Below are 17,568 nucleotides of genomic sequence, written 5' to 3'. Positions count from 1 at the left end.
AAAGTCACCTCTCATGATTTCGGCATGGGGAGGAGGTGGCAGGGAGATGCATCTCACTGCGGGAAGGTCATGCGGGGGGAACTGGAGTTGGGGACAGCAGCAGAGTGAAATGGGTTAAAGAAGGCAGAACAACAAGGGAGCTGGAGAGTGTCCACTCACCACAAGGCCGCACTCGGGTAGCCTGGGAAGACACAGGCTCCCTCCAGTGTGGTCCGGTCCCCTGTCTGGGCTCCTGACCTGGGACCCTGAAGGCAGGGAGGAATGAACAGCGTGGTCCCTGCTGCCTCCGTGGGTCTGCAGGTGCTGAAGGACCAGGGAAGGTGGGTGTGGAGCCAGCGCCCATTCTCAAGTTCTCGGTGGGAGCCTCGGGCCAGCTTGTCACCCACTCCAAATTCTGAGGCCAGCTTGGAGAAGCACACGGGGTCCTGTGGGGCCAGGGATCCGGGGTTCCCCCAGGCCTGGGGCTGAGAAGTCAAAGGAGCAGGGCTAGTGCTACCAGCAGGCCCCAGAAGGACAGAAGTTCTGTGACCTGTGGCCCAGAGACAGCCATGGGGGCGGGAGTGCTCAGCGCAGGGCTCCTGCGCACCAGAAGCCCTGGGATGCCCGGCCTGGCTGCCAGCAGCCTCCGTTATTTGGGGATCCAGCAGGGATGGAGTGCGGGGTCCAGGGATCCCAGGGCTGTGGGAGTGGGAGGGAGGGTGGAGGGACTGGGTGGGACTGATCCGGAGGGGTGCGGGGTGCGGGCGGTGGGCACCTCATGGTCCTCAGCGCTTGACCTTGCGGCCGGCTGAGTTGCGTCCACTGCGGCGGTAGAGGGACTGCTGGTTGCCATTGAGAGGGCAATACTTGAGAGTGTGGGCCTGGCCCCCGGTGGCGCCACACAGGGGACACACGTAGTGCCTCAGGATGGGACACAGCACCACGCCCTCGGCTGTCTTCAGCTGGTGTGAGGAGTAGACGTGGCGGGACTCCCCGTTGTGCTTGCAGAAGTTGCAGAGGGCAGTCCCCAGCCCCTGATCCTGCCCCAGCTGGGGGCCAGGTCCCTGCTCCTCAAGCTCCTCTGCCTCCAGCCTCTGGCTCCTGCTCTGGGTCAGAGTCAGCACCACCTGGTTCAGGTTGAGGTAGTCCTTCCACATGTCAAAGGGTGGCAGCTCCATGGCAGGGGCCGGCTGGAGGGGGGCTGGGCCTGAGGACCTGTGGGCAGGAGCAGCAGTGTTTTGTGGAGCAAAGGAGCCGCACCCCCTTTTATACTCTCCAGAGCCCCTTCTAAGCAAAGGTGGAGCTTAGTATTTAAAGGGCCCACTCCTGCCTATGACCCCCATTTGACTCTGGTCTCCCAAGGAGGTCCAGAAGGAGGTCATTTACAGGTCCTGCTGCCTCCAAGGTGCTGTGAGTCCTCTGCAAAGGCCCTTCCACTCCCTGGGCCTCAGTTTCCCTGTCTGTTCAATTAGGATATATGGTTTTAAATGCCCTCGCCATCCTCCTTTCTCCAAGGCTGGAGGGTGCTCCCTCTGAATACTCCAGAGCCATTGCTATTCTTTTTTTTTTTTTTTTTTTTTAAGAAAGGAAGGAAGGAAAGATAGACTTTTTTTTTTTTTTTAAGAGAGAGAGAGGTAGAGAGAGAGAATTTTAATATTTATTTTTTAGTTATCGGCGGGCACAACATCTTTTGTTTGTACGTGGTGCTGAGGATCGAACCCGGGCCGCACGCATGTCAGGCGAGCGCGCTACCGCTTGAGCCACATCCCCAGCCCCCCATTGCTATTCTTTATAACTGTCCCTTACTGTGAGCCAGACACTGGGCGGCACAGTCACCTGCATGATCTGACTTAGTCCTCACAATATTTCCATGAGGGCCACAGTCATGATCTTGTTTTATGGATGCTGACTGAGGCTCTGAAAGGGAATCTCATTGGCCCATGGTCACACAGCATGCAATTGGCAGGAGTGGGCCTGGGGAACTCCAAAGCAAGTCCTTCTTAAACCTTTTTATCAATCCTAAAGTGGAAGCCACTTTCCCCTCTTGCTATGCTGGGAATGAAACCCAGGGCCTTGAGCATGCTAGGCAAGTAGTAGACCACTGAGTTACATTTTCAAATACTTCGTGTGTGTGTGTGTGTGTGTGTGTGCGTGTGCTTGTGAATATGTGTGCTGGAGATTGAACATAGGGCCTTGCCCATGCTAAGCATGCACTTTACCACTGAGCCACACCTCCAGACCCTTAGTCAAGGAGACACTTAGTCAAGGAATATTTATTGGGCACATGCTTCAGTGCTCAGAGCACATGATCTCTTTGAATGTCAAGGAGGTGACAACAATTATTTACATTTTATAAAGGAGAAAAAGAGACTGTGAGGTTAAAGAATGTACTTAAGGTCACACAGTAGGGAAGAGGCAGAGTTGGGATTGACAACTATGTCTTACCTCCAGAGACACTGGGAATTGATGTTAGAAGGGGCAGAGGACCCTGGCCGTGAGTTGAGCACAAATTTCCCATAGTTTGGAGAGGGGACAGAGAGCATCATCAATAAGTGCTCAGGAAGCAGGCCCAGGTGCAACCCTGGCTACTCCCTGCAGCTCTGAACAGCTGGTTATTTAACTCTGTCCAGCCTCAGTTTCCTCGTGTGTTGTTCCAAGATGATGTCAGCACCTGCCCCAGAGCATGGACTGCACAGAGCCTGGCCTGGGCCAGGTGCTCATGAAAGGCAATGATTTTGACTCAGACACAATTAATGCAATAAGCCTAGGGACTCCCTTGCTGAAGGTCTCCTCAGGGCCAGTCCCATGCCCAGGGCTCTCTTTGAACACCCCTTCCCCAGACCCTGGGAAGGAGGGTCTATTAAAAGTCCCATTGCACAGAGAGCTTGTCCCAAGTCATACATGGTCAGTAAGTGATGGGGTGCAGCCAGAGCTGTCTGTCCCCAAACCCAGGCATCCTCCTGTCCCCTGGGTGCCTGCTGTGAGCCAAATGTAAGTCATCAAGGGACAGCAGCAGAGCTTGGAGGGTCCTGCCACCTACAGGCAGAGACTGAGGTGGGACACCAGGGAGCGGGTGGTATCTGAGCCACACAGCTTTTACCGAGAGAAAGGAGAGCTGTTGGTCACTGATGGATGTCCTTGAAGGAAGCGACCATGGTCTGCAGTGTGGAAGAATGAAGGGGACCCAGACAGGCATGGGTGCCCCATGCCAAGCACTCAGTTTAAGGTCATAGCAGTGGCCTCTTCAACTCAGGGTTGAGCTACCTGGTGCCTAGGGCCTGGACCCTGCGACCCAGTGACCATTACTGAAGCTGTGCTGGGAAGACTGATGGAAGGTGGGGGGCAGGTTTGAGGTCCCGACTCCCCTGAACAAGGGCACAGACTGGAGAATCCCATTTTCCGGGCCCTCCCCGTGGGTTTCCTCCCCCACCCCCCTTTCTCTTCCATTTCTTCCCCCCTGATTGTTTACTTCCAGACTCTGTTCTGGGGGTCCTCTGCCCTGCCTCCCTCTCCGATGTTTTTCTGGGGGAGTTAATTGGACCAGCCTCTCCACAGTGCTCTTTCTGCTGGGCCCGCAGCTCTGGGAACCCAGAGGGTCCTGGCCAGAAACTCATCAGCCAGGTGTTTACTGCTGACTGCGCCCCGGTCCAGAGTCGCCCACTGCCGGCCGCCCACGCTGTCTGTTTACTTGAGTTTGCTCTGGGCCTGACGCCAGCTGAAAATAGCCCCTAGGGTTCAGAGAGGCGTGGGAGGGGCTGAGGTTAGAAATCCTAAAAGGAGGGGGAGACTTGCAGAGACCCAGACAGGGAGATGAAGACCCCAAAGGTGATCACGATCGTTATTGTCCTTGTCCCTGTGGCTGGCCTGTGCAGTCTCATTGTGACAAACTTGTGGTGCTGTAATAGTCCCATCCTACAGAGGAAAAAACTGAGGCCAAGAAAAGAACTTTCTCATTGATGGCAGTCATCCATTTCCTTCACTCTTTCTTTCTTTTTTCTTTTTTTTGTACTGAGGATTGAACCCAGGGGTGCTTAACCGTGAGCCACATCCCCAGTCTTTTTTCTGTTTTGTTTAGAGACAGGGTCTTGCTCAGTTGCTGAGGCTGGCTTTGAATTTGTGACCCTCCTCTGAGCCTGGGGAGCTCAGGGATTACAGGTGTGTGTGCCACTTCGCGGGTCTCATCCCTTTTGTCTTATCCCAGGGCTGTAGAGAGAGGAGGGACACTTCACACAGTGAATCGGGAGACCTGCAGCTGCAGAAGGGAGAAAACGAGAGTAAGGTGTTACACGGGGTGGGGACCATGGGTGGCCGCTGCAGCCATGGGGCTGGGTCCCCTCCTGGCTCTGCCGCCTCCACTGTGTGGCTGTGGGCAAGTGATGCCAGCCCAGTGGTCTGTTTCCCCCATTTCACAAAAAGGAAGATTATTGTAGAGCCCCTGTTAGGAGACCGCCCGAGGATGACACCCAACACAGGTGAAGACACTAGAACAGGTACACAGTGAGCGCTCACTTATTTTATTGTTGAATACTGGAGGTTGAACCCAAGGGCACTGCCCGCTAAGCTACATCCAGTCATTATTATTATTTTAAGTTTGTTACAAAGTCTCGCTAAATTTCCCAGACTGGCCTTGAATTTGTCATCCCCCTGCCTCAGCCTCCTGAGTCCCTGGGATTGCTTGGCTGCTTTTTTTTTAATTATTATTTTTAATTTTTTAGTTATACCTGGACACAATCTCTTTATATTATTTATTTATTTGTATGTGGTGCTGAGGATCGAACCCAGCGCCTCACACGTGCTAGGCAAGTGCTCTACCACTGAGCCCCAGCCCCTGGGCTGTCATTTTTAATTATTTTTAATTCTCTCATAACAGTTCACTGAAGAGCTGTAAGTGGAGAGATGGAGATTGTGGGGCTCAGAGAGGTGGGAAAATATTTGCTCGTTCAACAAATAATTACTGAATACCTGATGTGTGTCTAGCATTTTTAGAGGTGCTGAAGATGCACCCATGAATATGGGCAAAAATCCCTGCCCCCTCAGAGTTCAGTTAAATAGCAAATAATATAGACAGATGCAGAAAAATAGGCTGAGCTATGGAGGAAAAATAAAGGGGGGTGGGCGGGGTGCAGTGGCACTTACCTGCAATCTCTGCAGCTTGGAAGGCTGACTGAGTGACTTGGGGGCTGAGATAGGAGGATTGTAAGTTTAAAGTCAGCCTCAGTAATGGCGAGTCACTAAGCAACTCAGTGAGACCTGTATTTAAAAAAAGTATAAAATAGGCTCAGTGGTCAAGTGCCCCTAAATTCAACCTCCAGTACCCAGTAAATCAATGAATAAAAATAAAGAGGAATAGGATGATAGGGTGGATGGGGGAGGCCTCTTGGAGGAGGTGACATTGGAGGAGAATTTTTTAAAAATATTTTTATTTAATTTATTTATATGTGGTGCTATAGATTGAACCAAGTGCCTCATACATGGTATGCAAATGCTCAACCCCTGAACTATAGCCCTGGCCCCAGGGAGAATCTTAAAGGGCATGAGAGAGGAGCCTTGCAGAGGCCCTGGGTTTGGCACTTGGCTAGTGTGTTCAGGGGTCATCAAGGGGACCAGGGTGTGGGAGTCAGGGAGAGGTTATAAAGGGAGAAAATTATTCCTGTTTCCCAGATGAGGAAATTGAGGCTTGGTAGCTGATGTCACTTGGCTCAAGTGATACAAGGTCACAGCTGGGGTTTAAACCAGTGTCTGTCCAAGTCTCCTGGGTGCCTGTGAAGAATCTTGGTCTGCGTGCATCTGCCTGCTCGCCCGCCTTTCTCCACAGGGGTTGGGGGCTTGTAATTGTGATTCCTTCTCCCTGTCCCCAATTCTAATGTATCCAGGTCTGGGCTGGGATTTCTGTTACTGCTCTGTCCCCTGCACAGGTCCTGGGTAACACCCACTGTCAGCTTACAGAGGTGAATGTTGAACAAACGAACAAATGAATGAATGTCAAGCTGAAGACTTTGGATTTTGTGCTAAGCAGGCCACTGGGGAGCCAAAGAAGGTTTTCAAGTGGGGGACCATGGTCATACCTGAGCTTCAGAAGACACTCCCCACTTCCTGTCCATTCTGGGTTACCGCATGTGTGTTCCTCCTGTGTGAAATGCTCCTGCCCACTCCTTCCTGCTGTTCTTCAAACATCAGCTGGGAAGACCCCTCCTGTCCTCCAGGAAGCCCTCCTGGTCTTCAGGCTGCCCCCACCCCCCTCCATATGCCTCCTCCATCCCAGTCCTGAGCACTCTAGCCTATCACTGTCTGGGGACCAGTTTGTCTTCCCCCATAAGTGCCCCCTGAGGACAGAGCCAGTAGTACCTTGGTCATGGCTGTGTCCCCAGAACTGCCCTCCACAGGGCTGGGCACTCAGAGAAACCTTCTTTGGAAAAATGAATGAGACCAAAACTGAGGCAGAAGGGGGGGGGTGGGGGTGGGGACTAACCACTGCAGCCTGGGCTCCGAGTCTTCCTCCAAGGCAGCTCCTTCCTCTGAGGAAGCCTTATTTTGAGCTACTTTGTGCTTCATTGCAACCACCCAGAGTCCTAGACAGCAAAATTAAGTAGACAAGGGTGGAAATGGGGACACTGGGAGGAGGAGACGTATTCGGTGGAGACCGCAATCAGCTTCTCCTGATTCTGGTGATTTGGAGTATCTGTGGGTTTTTTCCTTTCAGTGGGTGGGGGCACTGTGGGTTGAGCCGGGGGCTTGCCCATGGCCCTCTGCCCCTGAGCTACACCCAGACTTAGCTTTATTTCTTAAAGTCCCCAGATCTGCTGTTTTTGTCAGTTTTACTGTTATTTGCTTTTGTGGTGCTGGGGTCCAATGCAGGCTCCTGAATGCTAGCTGAGCTATTGTTTGTTTATTCAAGGACTAACTTCAAAAATTAGAGTATGAAAAGGGAAAAGAAATAGTAGGCTTAACTGGCACATTAACCAAGCCATCAAGGTGACATGCCAACTGATGTTGATGCTGTCTGTGTAGCTTGATACGACAGAGGAAAATGACACTTTAGATTTTTCATGTTTTCTCTCTAATGCACAATTCCAGTCTCATTGGGAAATTATCAGACAAACTTCAATTATGAGCTATTCTACAAAATACATTCTGTGCCGGGCGTGGTGGTGCATGCATGTAATCTCAACTGCTCAGGACGCTGAGGCAGGAGGATCTCCAGTTCAAAGCCAGCCTCAGCAATTTAGTGAGGCTCTAAGCAACTTTGCTTCAAAATAAAAAATAAAAAAAGAGCTGGGATGTGGCTCAGTGGTTAAGTGCCCCTGGGTTCAATCCCTGCTACCAAAACAGCAACAACAACAACAAAAACCACTCTGGCTCTTTGCTGCGTCTACTGTGAAAATGAAAACCGTTTTCAGCAATCAGACTGTTGACATTCCAGAAAATGTCCACATGTCTTTGAAGGGACACACAGTTATTGTGAAGGGCCGAAGAGGAACCCTCTGGAGTGGTTTAATTATATCAATGTAGAACTCAGCCTCCTTGGAAAGAAAAAGAAGAGATTATGGGTTGACAAATGGTGGGGAAATAGAAAGGATTGGTCATTGTTTTCGTGATGAGTAGTCAGAACCTGATCAAGGGTGTTACACTGGGCTTCCGTTACAAGATGAGGTCTGTGTATGCTTACTTCCCCATCAACATTGTTATCAGGGAGAATGGGTCTCTTGTTGAAATCTGAAATTTCTTTTTTCTTTTTTTTTGTGTGTGTTATCACGTTTTATTTTATTATTATTATTTTTAGTGTCATTTGCTGTTTTTTTTAAAGTGCTTTTATTTTTTTAAAATACATGGCAGTGGAATGTATTACAATTCTTATTATACATATAGAGCATAATTTTTCATATCTTTGTATATAAAGTATGTTCATGACAATCCACATCTTTATACATGTACTTTTTTGCATTACAATTCTTATTACACATATATACCACAATTTTTCCTATCTCTGTTTGTATATAAAGTAGGTTGAAACCCAATTCGTGTCTTCATACATGTACCATCCTCTGCCCTATCTAGAATTCATTTATTCCTCCCATGTCCCCCTTCCCTACCTCACTATAAGTCAGCCTCCTTATATCAGAGAAAACATTTGATGTTTGTTTTTTTGGGATTGGCTAACTTCACTTAGCATTATCTTCTCCAAAGCCATCCATTTACCTGCAAATGCCATGATTTTATTCTCTTTTTTTGCGGAGTAAAATTTCATTGTGTATATATGCCACATTTATTTTAGCTACTCATCTACTGAAGGGCATCTAGGTTGGTTCCACAGTTTAGCTATTGTGAATTGTGCTGCTAAAAACATTGATGTGGCTGTGTCCATGTAGTATGCTGATTTTAAGTCCTTTGGGTATAGTCCAAGGAGAGGGATAGCTGGGTCAAATGGTGGTTCCATTCCCAGATTTTCAAGGAATCTCCATACTGCTTTAATAGTGTCCCAGAGATTTTGATATGTTGTGTCTGTGTTCTCATTTACTTCTAAGAATTTTTTAATCTCCTCCTTGATGTCTTCTGTGACCCATTGTTCATTCAGTATCATATTGTTTAGTCTCCAGGTGGTGGAGAAATTTTTATTTTTATTTTGTTGTTGATTTCCAGTTTCATTCCATTATTATCTGATAAAATGCATGATAGTATCTCTACTTTTTTGTGTTTGTTAAGATTTGCTTTATGTCATAGTATATGGTCTATTTTAGAGAAGGATCCATGTGCTGCTGAGAAGAAAGTGTATCTGCTTGATGCAGGTTGAAATATTCTATATATGTCAGTTAAGTCTAAGTTATTGATTGTATTATTGAGTTCTATAGTTTCTTTATTCAACTTTTATTTGGAAGATCTATCCAGTGGTGAGAGAGGTTTGTTAAAGTCACCCAAGATTATTGTGTTGTGGTCTATTTGACTCTTGAACTTGAGAAGAGTTTGTTTGATGAACATAGCTGCACCATTGTTTGGGGCATATGTATTTATGATTGTTATGTCTTGTTGGTGTGTTGAGAGCCACAGCTGAAGGGGCCCCAGCAAACTTCCAGCTGCCAGCAAACTTCCAGCTGCCAGCTGATGATTGGCTCACAGCGGCCCCAGCAAACTTCTAGCTGCCAACTGATTGACTCCTCTGTGGTGATGCTCATTGGGCTGTTTCCCCGCCCTTTCAGACCATGGAGCTGCTCATTGGGGGACTTTTTTGGCTCTGCCCACGCGACCCAGCCAATTGGCCTCAAGAGCAGGAGGAGTGGAGGAGGTGGAGAGGCTTGTGGGAAGCTGGTGGTGGCAGTTGGGCTCTGAAGGTTTTCCTGAAGAGCTGTGTGGTTTGGTGTGTGGTTCTAAAAATAAAGTTCATTTCTTTTGACAAGTGGCTCCTGAATTGTGCCCAGCCAGACTGTGGCATTTGGTGGGCCGCATGGGGAGCGACTGAGGGTAAGTGATAAAATAAACTGCTCGCCCCTGAGGGCAGGGAGAGAGGATGGGTAGCCACTTTAAGATTCTTCTTTTGTTTTGTTTCGCTTTTGTTTTAAGTTGCCTGTCCCTGGAGATGAGTGAGACGGAAGAAAAACCGCTCACATCTGAGAAAAAACTATTTGCGTCTGAGGAACAGATAGGGAGAAAGGACGGATGGACATTTCAGGAGGATAGAAAGGCTGATATAATGATTTTGTGTTGTTCCATTTTTGTTTCATTCTGTCTTGGTTTTGTTTGGCGTTATCTTGTTGGGTTGTATTATAGTGGAAATATGGGATCAGAAATTAGTAAAAAACCAACCGAAAGAGTGTTAAGTAAACTGTTAGAGGAAGAGGCATCCCAGTAAAATCAAGAGCAGTCAGGGCATACGTTGATACAATACAAAAATGTAGCCCATGGCTTTTTAAGGAGGAGTTGTTAAATATATCACAATAGAACCATCATGGTGAAGATTTAAAAAGAATAGAAAAGAAAAGCCCAGGGATTCTGCCAGTTGGCACATTGCCATTGTGGACGTTCGTATCTTGTTTGCTTAGTCCAAAGCCTTCAGTTTGGACAATGGTAGCGGAAGGAGAAGACATATTGATTCAAGTAAAAGAGAAAGTCTCTCAAGTTAGTCATTCAGAGGAAAAGATTCAAGTAAAAGAGAAGGTCTCTCAAATTAGTCAGACAGAGGAAAAGATTCAAGGAAAAGAGAAGGTCTCTCGAGCTAGTCAGACAGAGGAAGAAAGTTTAGAGCAGAAAAAGCCATCAGGGGAAAAGTTACAACAGGAGACTGCTACTAACACCTTTCTATCACCAGAGGGCATAAGTGTCCAACCCAACAGCACCACCTCCATATGCTGGGAGGCCCCCAACCCCCGCAGTTGATAGTTGGGATCCTGAGATGGAATCTCAAATATTAACATGCCCTGTATTTGAGCAGGCAGGAGGGCAGCGAATTCACCATGCTTTAAATTTCAAAAAAGTGAAGCAGCTAAAAGAGGCTGTAACAGCCTATGGTCCTCAAGCACCCTTCACTGTAAGCTTGGTCGAATCCATTACCAACTTGAACATGACGCCAGCAGATTGGGCTAATATGTGTAAAGCTGTGCTAAATGGAGGACAATATCTGTTATGGAGGGTTGCCAATGAGGAATTTTGCAAGGAGTCGGCTAGGCGAAATGCAGCAGCTGGTTATCCTCAGAGAAATCTAGATATGTTGTTAGGAAAGGGACCTTATGAGGATCAGCAGCAACAAATTGCATATGATCCTGGCGTATACATACAAATTGCTGTAGATGTGGTTAGGGCATGAAAGACTTTACAAGGACATGGAGGTTTACAAGGTCAATTATCTAAGGTAATACAAGGAGCTAATGAACCTTACGCTGAATTTGTAGATAGGCTTATTCAAACAGCTACCAGAGTTTTTGGGAATACAGAACAAGCAATGCCATTAATAAAACAACTGGCTTATGAGCAAGCGAATCGTTGGTGCAGAGAAGTCATTAGACCATGGAAACATGAAGATTTAAACACATATATTAAATTATGTAGAGACATTAATGAACAAGGGCAAGTCATGGCAGCTGTAGTACAACAGGTTTTAGATGCCAGGCCAAAAACATGCTACAATTGTGAACAAACAGGACATTTTAAAAGGAATTGCCCCATAGGAGGAGGGTTTAACAAAACTAGGTATCAAAGGAGTAGAATACCGGGTATTTGCCCACGATGCCATAGAGGGAGACATTGGGCTAATGAATGCCGTTCTCAAAACACCATAGAGGGTACTCCATTATCAAAAAAAGAACAAGGACCAGGTGTCTATCCACGATATCGTGGAGAAAGGCATCGGGCTCCATTGCCAAAAAATGGACAGGGGGCTGATTTGGATTCCAGAGAAATTAACTAAGGTCCTGACCCAGTGATTGTCTGGAGTTGGGGGTCTGTTTATGTGTTTCCACAGGGAGAACAGCAGCCGATTTGGATTCCATATAGATTAACTAAAGTGATTTCTACAGACCAAAAAGAAGATGATTTGGCTCAAATCCATAATGGCTAATATCCAAAACTCCAGTTTGGCTATCCTTACATCTGCGACAGAACCAGGATGCTTTTTTCAATATCTATTTTATTATTACCCTTTCCCACATCATGAAGTTCTATTGTTTTTTTTTTTTTTTTTTTTTTTTGAGCTCATACAGACCTAGGTTAATGTTTTGCTGATCAGTTCTATTTTTTGACTATAGAGTTTTTAAACATTGCAGTGGAGATTTCACCTGTAAAAAGTTATAAGGCCTTTACTATTATGTTATGTGTTGTATGTATTATATTATGTGTGCACACTTGTGTTTTGTGTTGTATGTTTGTATGTACATATGTCCATATATCATATATGATGAGCGCTCATGAAAAAATGTATCCAAATATTTTTTTTTATTCACGTGATTTAAATGGTTTAATTTAAATTGGGTAAACAGCTGTTGAAGATTGTTTTAATATGTGAACAAAAAAGGAGGTTAACAGATCTGTTTGTTTACTTTCACCTTTCCTTTTCATTATATTTAATAATTCTGTTCAAGATAATGTAAATTGTTCAGAAAAATTATTTTCTTTTAGTGCCTTCTGGAATGTTACATATTTTTTTTTTCTTTAGCCATTATTGCCAGAATTCCTATCTTCATCCCAGTGCCGGTGAAGACAAAGATAAAACCAATCTACAGCTTCTGCAATAGCCATCACTGAACTGCTTGCAGAACTTGCCTGGACTATGTATCACTTGTATGCATTGTGAACTCACTTGTATGCATTGTGAACTATCTGTTGGTGCAGCAACTTGTGGTAGTGTTGGGGTATTTTTGCTGATGGTGTCATTGGTGGTATAATTTTTCCAAAAGGAGCCATCAATTGGCTTGGTGTATCTTCCTCCCTTCTGCTTGTCATGGTCGTTCAGCTAAAATTTGGGGGCCAACAGAGGTGAGGCAAAGAACCTCACCCCACCGCTGGTACAAAGACCTATCCACAGGTGTGGCTATATGCTGGACTGATAGTCAATGATGGGTAAGATCCAATTGCAATGGTACCAACCTAAGTCAGGAGGCTGACGCCTTGAGGTCAGCTCATCCGATGATGGGTAAGAACCATATGTACTATTGGACAACCTAAGGCAGGCACAGTCCCTAAGCCACATGCTTGTTGTTTAAACAGAGAGGGGGAGATGTTGAGAGCTACAGCCGAAAGGGGCCCAGCAAACTTCCAGCTGCCAGCTGATGATTGGCTCACAGAGGCTCCAGCAAACTTCTAGCTGCCAACTGATTGGCTCCTCTGCAGTGATGCTCATTGGGCTGTTTCCCTGCCCTTTCAGACCATGGAGCTGCTCATTAGGGGACTTTTTTGGCTCCGCCCACCCGACCCAGTCAATCGGCCTCAAGAGCAGGAGGAGTGGGGGAGGTGGAGAGGCTTGTGGGAGGCCGGTGGTGGCAGTTGGGCTCTGAAGGTTTCCCTGAAGAGCTGTGTGGTGTGGTGTGTGTGTTCTAAAAATAAAGTTTGTTTCTTTTGACAAGTGGCTCCTGAATTGTGCCCAGCCAGACTGCGGCATTGGTATATGGTTCCCTTGAGCAGTATGAGTGTCCTTCTTTATCCCATTTGATTAACTTTGGCTTGAAGTCTACTTTATTTGATATGAGTATGGAGACCCCTGCTTGCTTTTGTAGTCCATGTGAGTGGTATGATTTTTCCTAACCTTTCACCTTCAGTCTGTGTATGTCTTTTCCTATCAGACGAGCTTCCTGGAGGCAGCATCTTGTTGGATCTTTTTTTTTAAATCCAATCTGCTAGCCTATGTCTTTTGATTGGTGAGTTTAAGCCATTAACATTCAGGGTTACTATTGAGACATGGTTTGTATTTCCAGCCATATTTGTTTATTTTTGTTATTTTACTTGAGTTGGTTTTCCTCTTTGATTAGTTTTTTCTTTAGTGTACTACCTCTCTCTGCTGATTTTCATTGCTGTTTTTCATTTCCTCTTCATGAAATATTTTGCCTAGGATGTCTTATAGTGCCAGTTTTCTAGCTATAATTTTTTTTTAACTTTTGTTTATCATGGAAGGTTTTTATTTCATCTTCAAATATAAGGCTTAATTTTGCTGGATAGAAGATTCTTGGTTGGCACTCATTATCTTTCAGAGTTTGATATATGTTGTTCCAGGATCTTCTAGCTTTCAGGGTCTGTGTTGAAAAATCTGCCATTATCCTAATTGGTTTTCCCTTATATATAATCTGATTGTGGCTTTTAAAATTCTCTCCTTATTCTCTGTGTTGGGCATTTTCATTATAATGTGCCTTGGTGTGGATCTGTTGTAATTTTGTATACTCAGTGTCCTGTAGGTTTCCTGAGTTTGGATTTCCAATTCATTCTTTATGTTTGGAAAGTTTTCTGATATTATTTTGTTGACTAGATTGTTCATTCCTTTGGTTTGCACCTCTGTGCCTTCCTCTATCTCAATAACTCTTAAATTTGGTCTTTTTATGTTATCCCATATTTCTTGAATGTTCTGCTTGTGGTTTTTTATCATTTTCACTGTGTGGTCTATGTTGTTTTCAAGATGATTTATTTGATCTTCATTGTCTGATGTCCTACCTTCTAAGTGGTCTACTCTGTTTGTGATGCTTTCATTTGAGTTTTTAATTTGGTTTATTATTTTTTTCATTTCAAGGATTTCTGTTTGGTTTTTTGTAGAACCTCTGTCTCCCTGTTGAGGTGATCTTTTGCCTCTTGGATTTGTGTATGTAGCTCATTGTTGAAGTGATCTTTCACTGCCTGTATTTATTCTCTTATGTCTTCTTTGAGATCCCAAAACATTTTAACCATGTATATCCTGAAATCTTTCTGTCATTTTTTTCTGCTGTATCTGCCAATGCTTCTAATGATGTGTTGTCTTGATTTGTTTGTGGTATTTTCTTCCTTTGTCTTTTTATGTTGCTCATGTGTCTTCCTTTCCAGCTTCATGGATCTGGTGTATTATTGTTTTTACCCTATAGATTTGTAGTGCTCTTGTAGGGTTCCAAGATCTCTCTTTTCCTACTTCTCTTCTCATCCAGTAGGTGGAGTTGTCTGTTTTAAGCTGGTGTCTCTGCCCTCAGAATGGTGTAGGTAACCAGGTGAGAAGACTGGACCTGTTGTGGAGCATCTGGAAGTGGGGAGTACCGCTCACCATTCCCAGAAGGGAAAATGCATCTCATGGGTCTTTTTTTGTGACCACTCCTCTGACTTGAGCCCCCGGTATCGTCTCCCTCTCTTGCCTGGAGATTTCCCAGATCCTGGTCTCTCTGTTATGCTCCAGACTTTAGTCCCCTCCCCTCTCTTACTTATCAGGTCCCAACTGCGGGACCTCTCACCCCCAGGCTCACACCAGGTGGATGGCACCATGTGCGCACTGCACTTCTGTCCAACTGAGAGCTGTTCTTGTGTTGGGTGGCCACTGTGCCAAGTTCTCACCTTTGGGGAGGGGTGTGGGATTAGAAATTAGGTACTTGCCCAAATGGAGATCCATTCTGATAGCCAGGCCCACCACAAAATGTTGAGAAAGGTTTTCCAAGATGGAGTCAGTCTGCTTCCAGCGCTGGGGTGTCTGGTGATGTGGGGGGAGCTGAGCGATGGCCTTGTTCTGCGTATAGATAGCAGCCGTGTGACCTGCATGGGAGCGTAGTACAGTCTGGAGTCTGCAGAGGTGCTGATAGGTGGTTCTGCTAAGCTGCTTGTGAGCCGCTTGTGAGCTAGAACTGTGGGCTTTGGGTCCAAAGTCTGGAGACTTACTTGAGCCCAGAGGCTCTGAAATCTGCACAGTGGTCGCAGGTGATTTCTGTGAAAATCCACCGTATGGGGTCTTCTCCCACTCTCTGAGATATTCTATTCTGGGTAGGCAGGACCCTGTGGAGAAGCTGCCTGTCTTCTTTCTTGGTTTCGTGTCACAGAGCAGCCAGAAACAGGATTTCCTCCGAAATCTGAAATTTCTTGGGTGACAAATACATCTGCATGGTTTGGATGAGGACAGGTGTTGCTTGTTCAGTGTCTTAAGCTCAGAAAGATGAATTAATCCTTGAAGAAAGTGATATTGAACTTGTTTCAAATTCAGCGGCTTTAATTCAGCAAGCCACAACAGTGAAAAGCAAGGATGTCAGAAAAATTTTGGATAGTGTTTATGTTTCTGAAAAAGGAACAGTTCAGCAGGCCAATGAATAAGATATAAGTGTCATTCAGCCATAGAAACACAGTCCTGGAGTCAAGTGGATATTTCAGTGATCAATACAAGTCTCTATTGACTTTGGCTTATTCTTAATCCTCTCCAACAGGTTGAATAAACTTTAGTGTCCTTTCGATGGAACAGAACAGGAAAAAAAATCTGTAACAGTGTACTCTGCAAAAATGTAAAGCTCGACAGGCTCCCTGGGCCACGCCTGTAATCCCAGTGGCTAGGGAGGCTGAGAGTGGAGGATCGCTAGTTAAAAGCCACCTCAGCAATGGAAAGGCACTAAGCAACTCAGTGAGACCCTGTTTCTAAATAAAATACAAAATAAGACTAGGGGTATTGTTCAGTGGTGAGTGCCCCTGAGTCCAAACCCCAGTACACGCCCCCCCAAAAGTGCCAAGTCATGAAAAACAAGGAAAGATCAAGAAATTGTTACAAGTTGGAGGAGGTAAAGGAGAGATGAAACCTAAATGAAATGTGCATCCTGGATTCAATAGAAGAAGGAAATTATTGGAAAAACTGGTAAAGTTCTGAATAAACTTTGTAGTTTAGTTTCAGATATTAATTTTAGAGTTTTGATAAACATAGCATGGTTAGATGACATGGTAAAATTAGAAGAAGCATGGGCTGGAGTTGTGGGTCAGTGGTAGAGTGCTTTCCTAGCATGTGTGAGGCACTGGGTCTCTCCTTAGCACAGCATACAAATAAAGAAATAAAACAAAGGTATTGTGTCCATCTACAACTAAAAATATTTTTAAAAGTTAGAAGAAGCAGAGTGAGGATATGTGGAAACTGTTTAGGACTTTAAGTTGCTGAAGCTGGCATTGAACTTGTGATCCTCCTACTTCAGCCTCCTGAGTTGCTGGGATTACAGGCACAAACACCTGTGCCTACCTTGTGTACCTATTTTTGCTGAAATGATCTAGCTTGCTCTTTTAATCTTTCTTTCTCCAAATTTGGGAGTTCCAAACACAAGACGGGTTCCCACGAGCCAGGGCAGCCCGACTGTGCAGCACCGCAGCCTGAGCCACCAGATCAGCCACGCTAGGGGTTTGGGGGGTTGTTTCTGTACTTGGGTCCACACAGCGACCTCTCAGGACATCTCAGTCACAGCTCCTGACCTTGACCCAAAAGTGCTACTTGAAAATTTGATTTGTCACATTTTATTTTATTTTGTCCACTTCTGTTTGATTTTAAGAATTGTTTTCATGTGCCTTTCCTGACATTTGAGGTTCATCCAAGTTTTTAATTGTATTTTTTCTCTCTTTAAGAGAGAGATGGGGTAGGGGTAGGGGAGAGAGAGAGAGAGAGAGAGAGAGAGAGAGAGAGAGGGAGAGAGAGAGAAAGAGAGAGATAATATGCCTCTGCTTCTTTGTCATCTTTGCCCTTTCCTTCTCCATCTCTGACTTTTCCTTTTGGTACCAGGGATTGAACTCAGGGGTGCTTAGCCACTGACTCACACCCTCATCCCTTTTTAAAATTATTATTATTATTATTATTTCTTGAGAAGTGAAAGCAAAAGCAAAAGAAATAGAGACAGACCTCAACAGACCAGCATTGCTTTATTAACCAGCAGAGGGGCACATTTTCAGGAGGAAATGGCACCTGGTTACAATAGAGGTCTGATTTCTGTAGAATTAAGAGAGACTTAATCATCATGGCTCAAGGTGTACTCAGCCTTAATCAGAGACACTTAGTCAAGGCCAGAGCCTGTTGGTTGGGCATCAGGGAGACAGGTGTAGAACAGGAAGTCAGGAGCTTCAGAGCCGTTGTTGCTGGGAAATAGTGAAAGTCCAGAGCCCATTATTTTCCTTCTTTCCCTGGGACCCATTGTTCTACTTTTCTCCCTGGGGGTTGTTTTT

General features: G+C 45.5%; 1 protein-coding gene and 1 pseudogene across 1 annotated transcript; one reads left to right on the top strand and one right to left on the bottom strand.

Moving 5' to 3' along the window:
* Positions 1–764: 764 nt before the first annotated feature.
* On the bottom strand, positions 765–1,157 carry LOC143384517 (nanos homolog 2-like). The gene has a single exon (XM_076839640.1). It carries the CDS (start codon positions 1,155–1,157, stop codon positions 765–767), a length of 393 nt encoding a protein of 130 aa, XP_076695755.1.
* A 6,202-nt stretch (positions 1,158–7,359) lies between these two features.
* On the top strand, positions 7,360–15,699 carry LOC143383341 (large ribosomal subunit protein uL6-like; annotated as a pseudogene).
* The last annotated feature ends 1,869 nt before the right edge of the window (positions 15,700–17,568 follow it).

The sequence above is a fragment of the Callospermophilus lateralis genome, chromosome 18, assembly GCF_048772815.1.
Source record: "Callospermophilus lateralis isolate mCalLat2 chromosome 18, mCalLat2.hap1, whole genome shotgun sequence".
Classification (NCBI taxonomy): Eukaryota; Metazoa; Chordata; class Mammalia; order Rodentia; family Sciuridae; genus Callospermophilus; species Callospermophilus lateralis.
The sequence above is the reverse complement of the archived record's forward strand: the minus strand, read 5'-3'. Positions and strand labels throughout refer to the sequence as shown.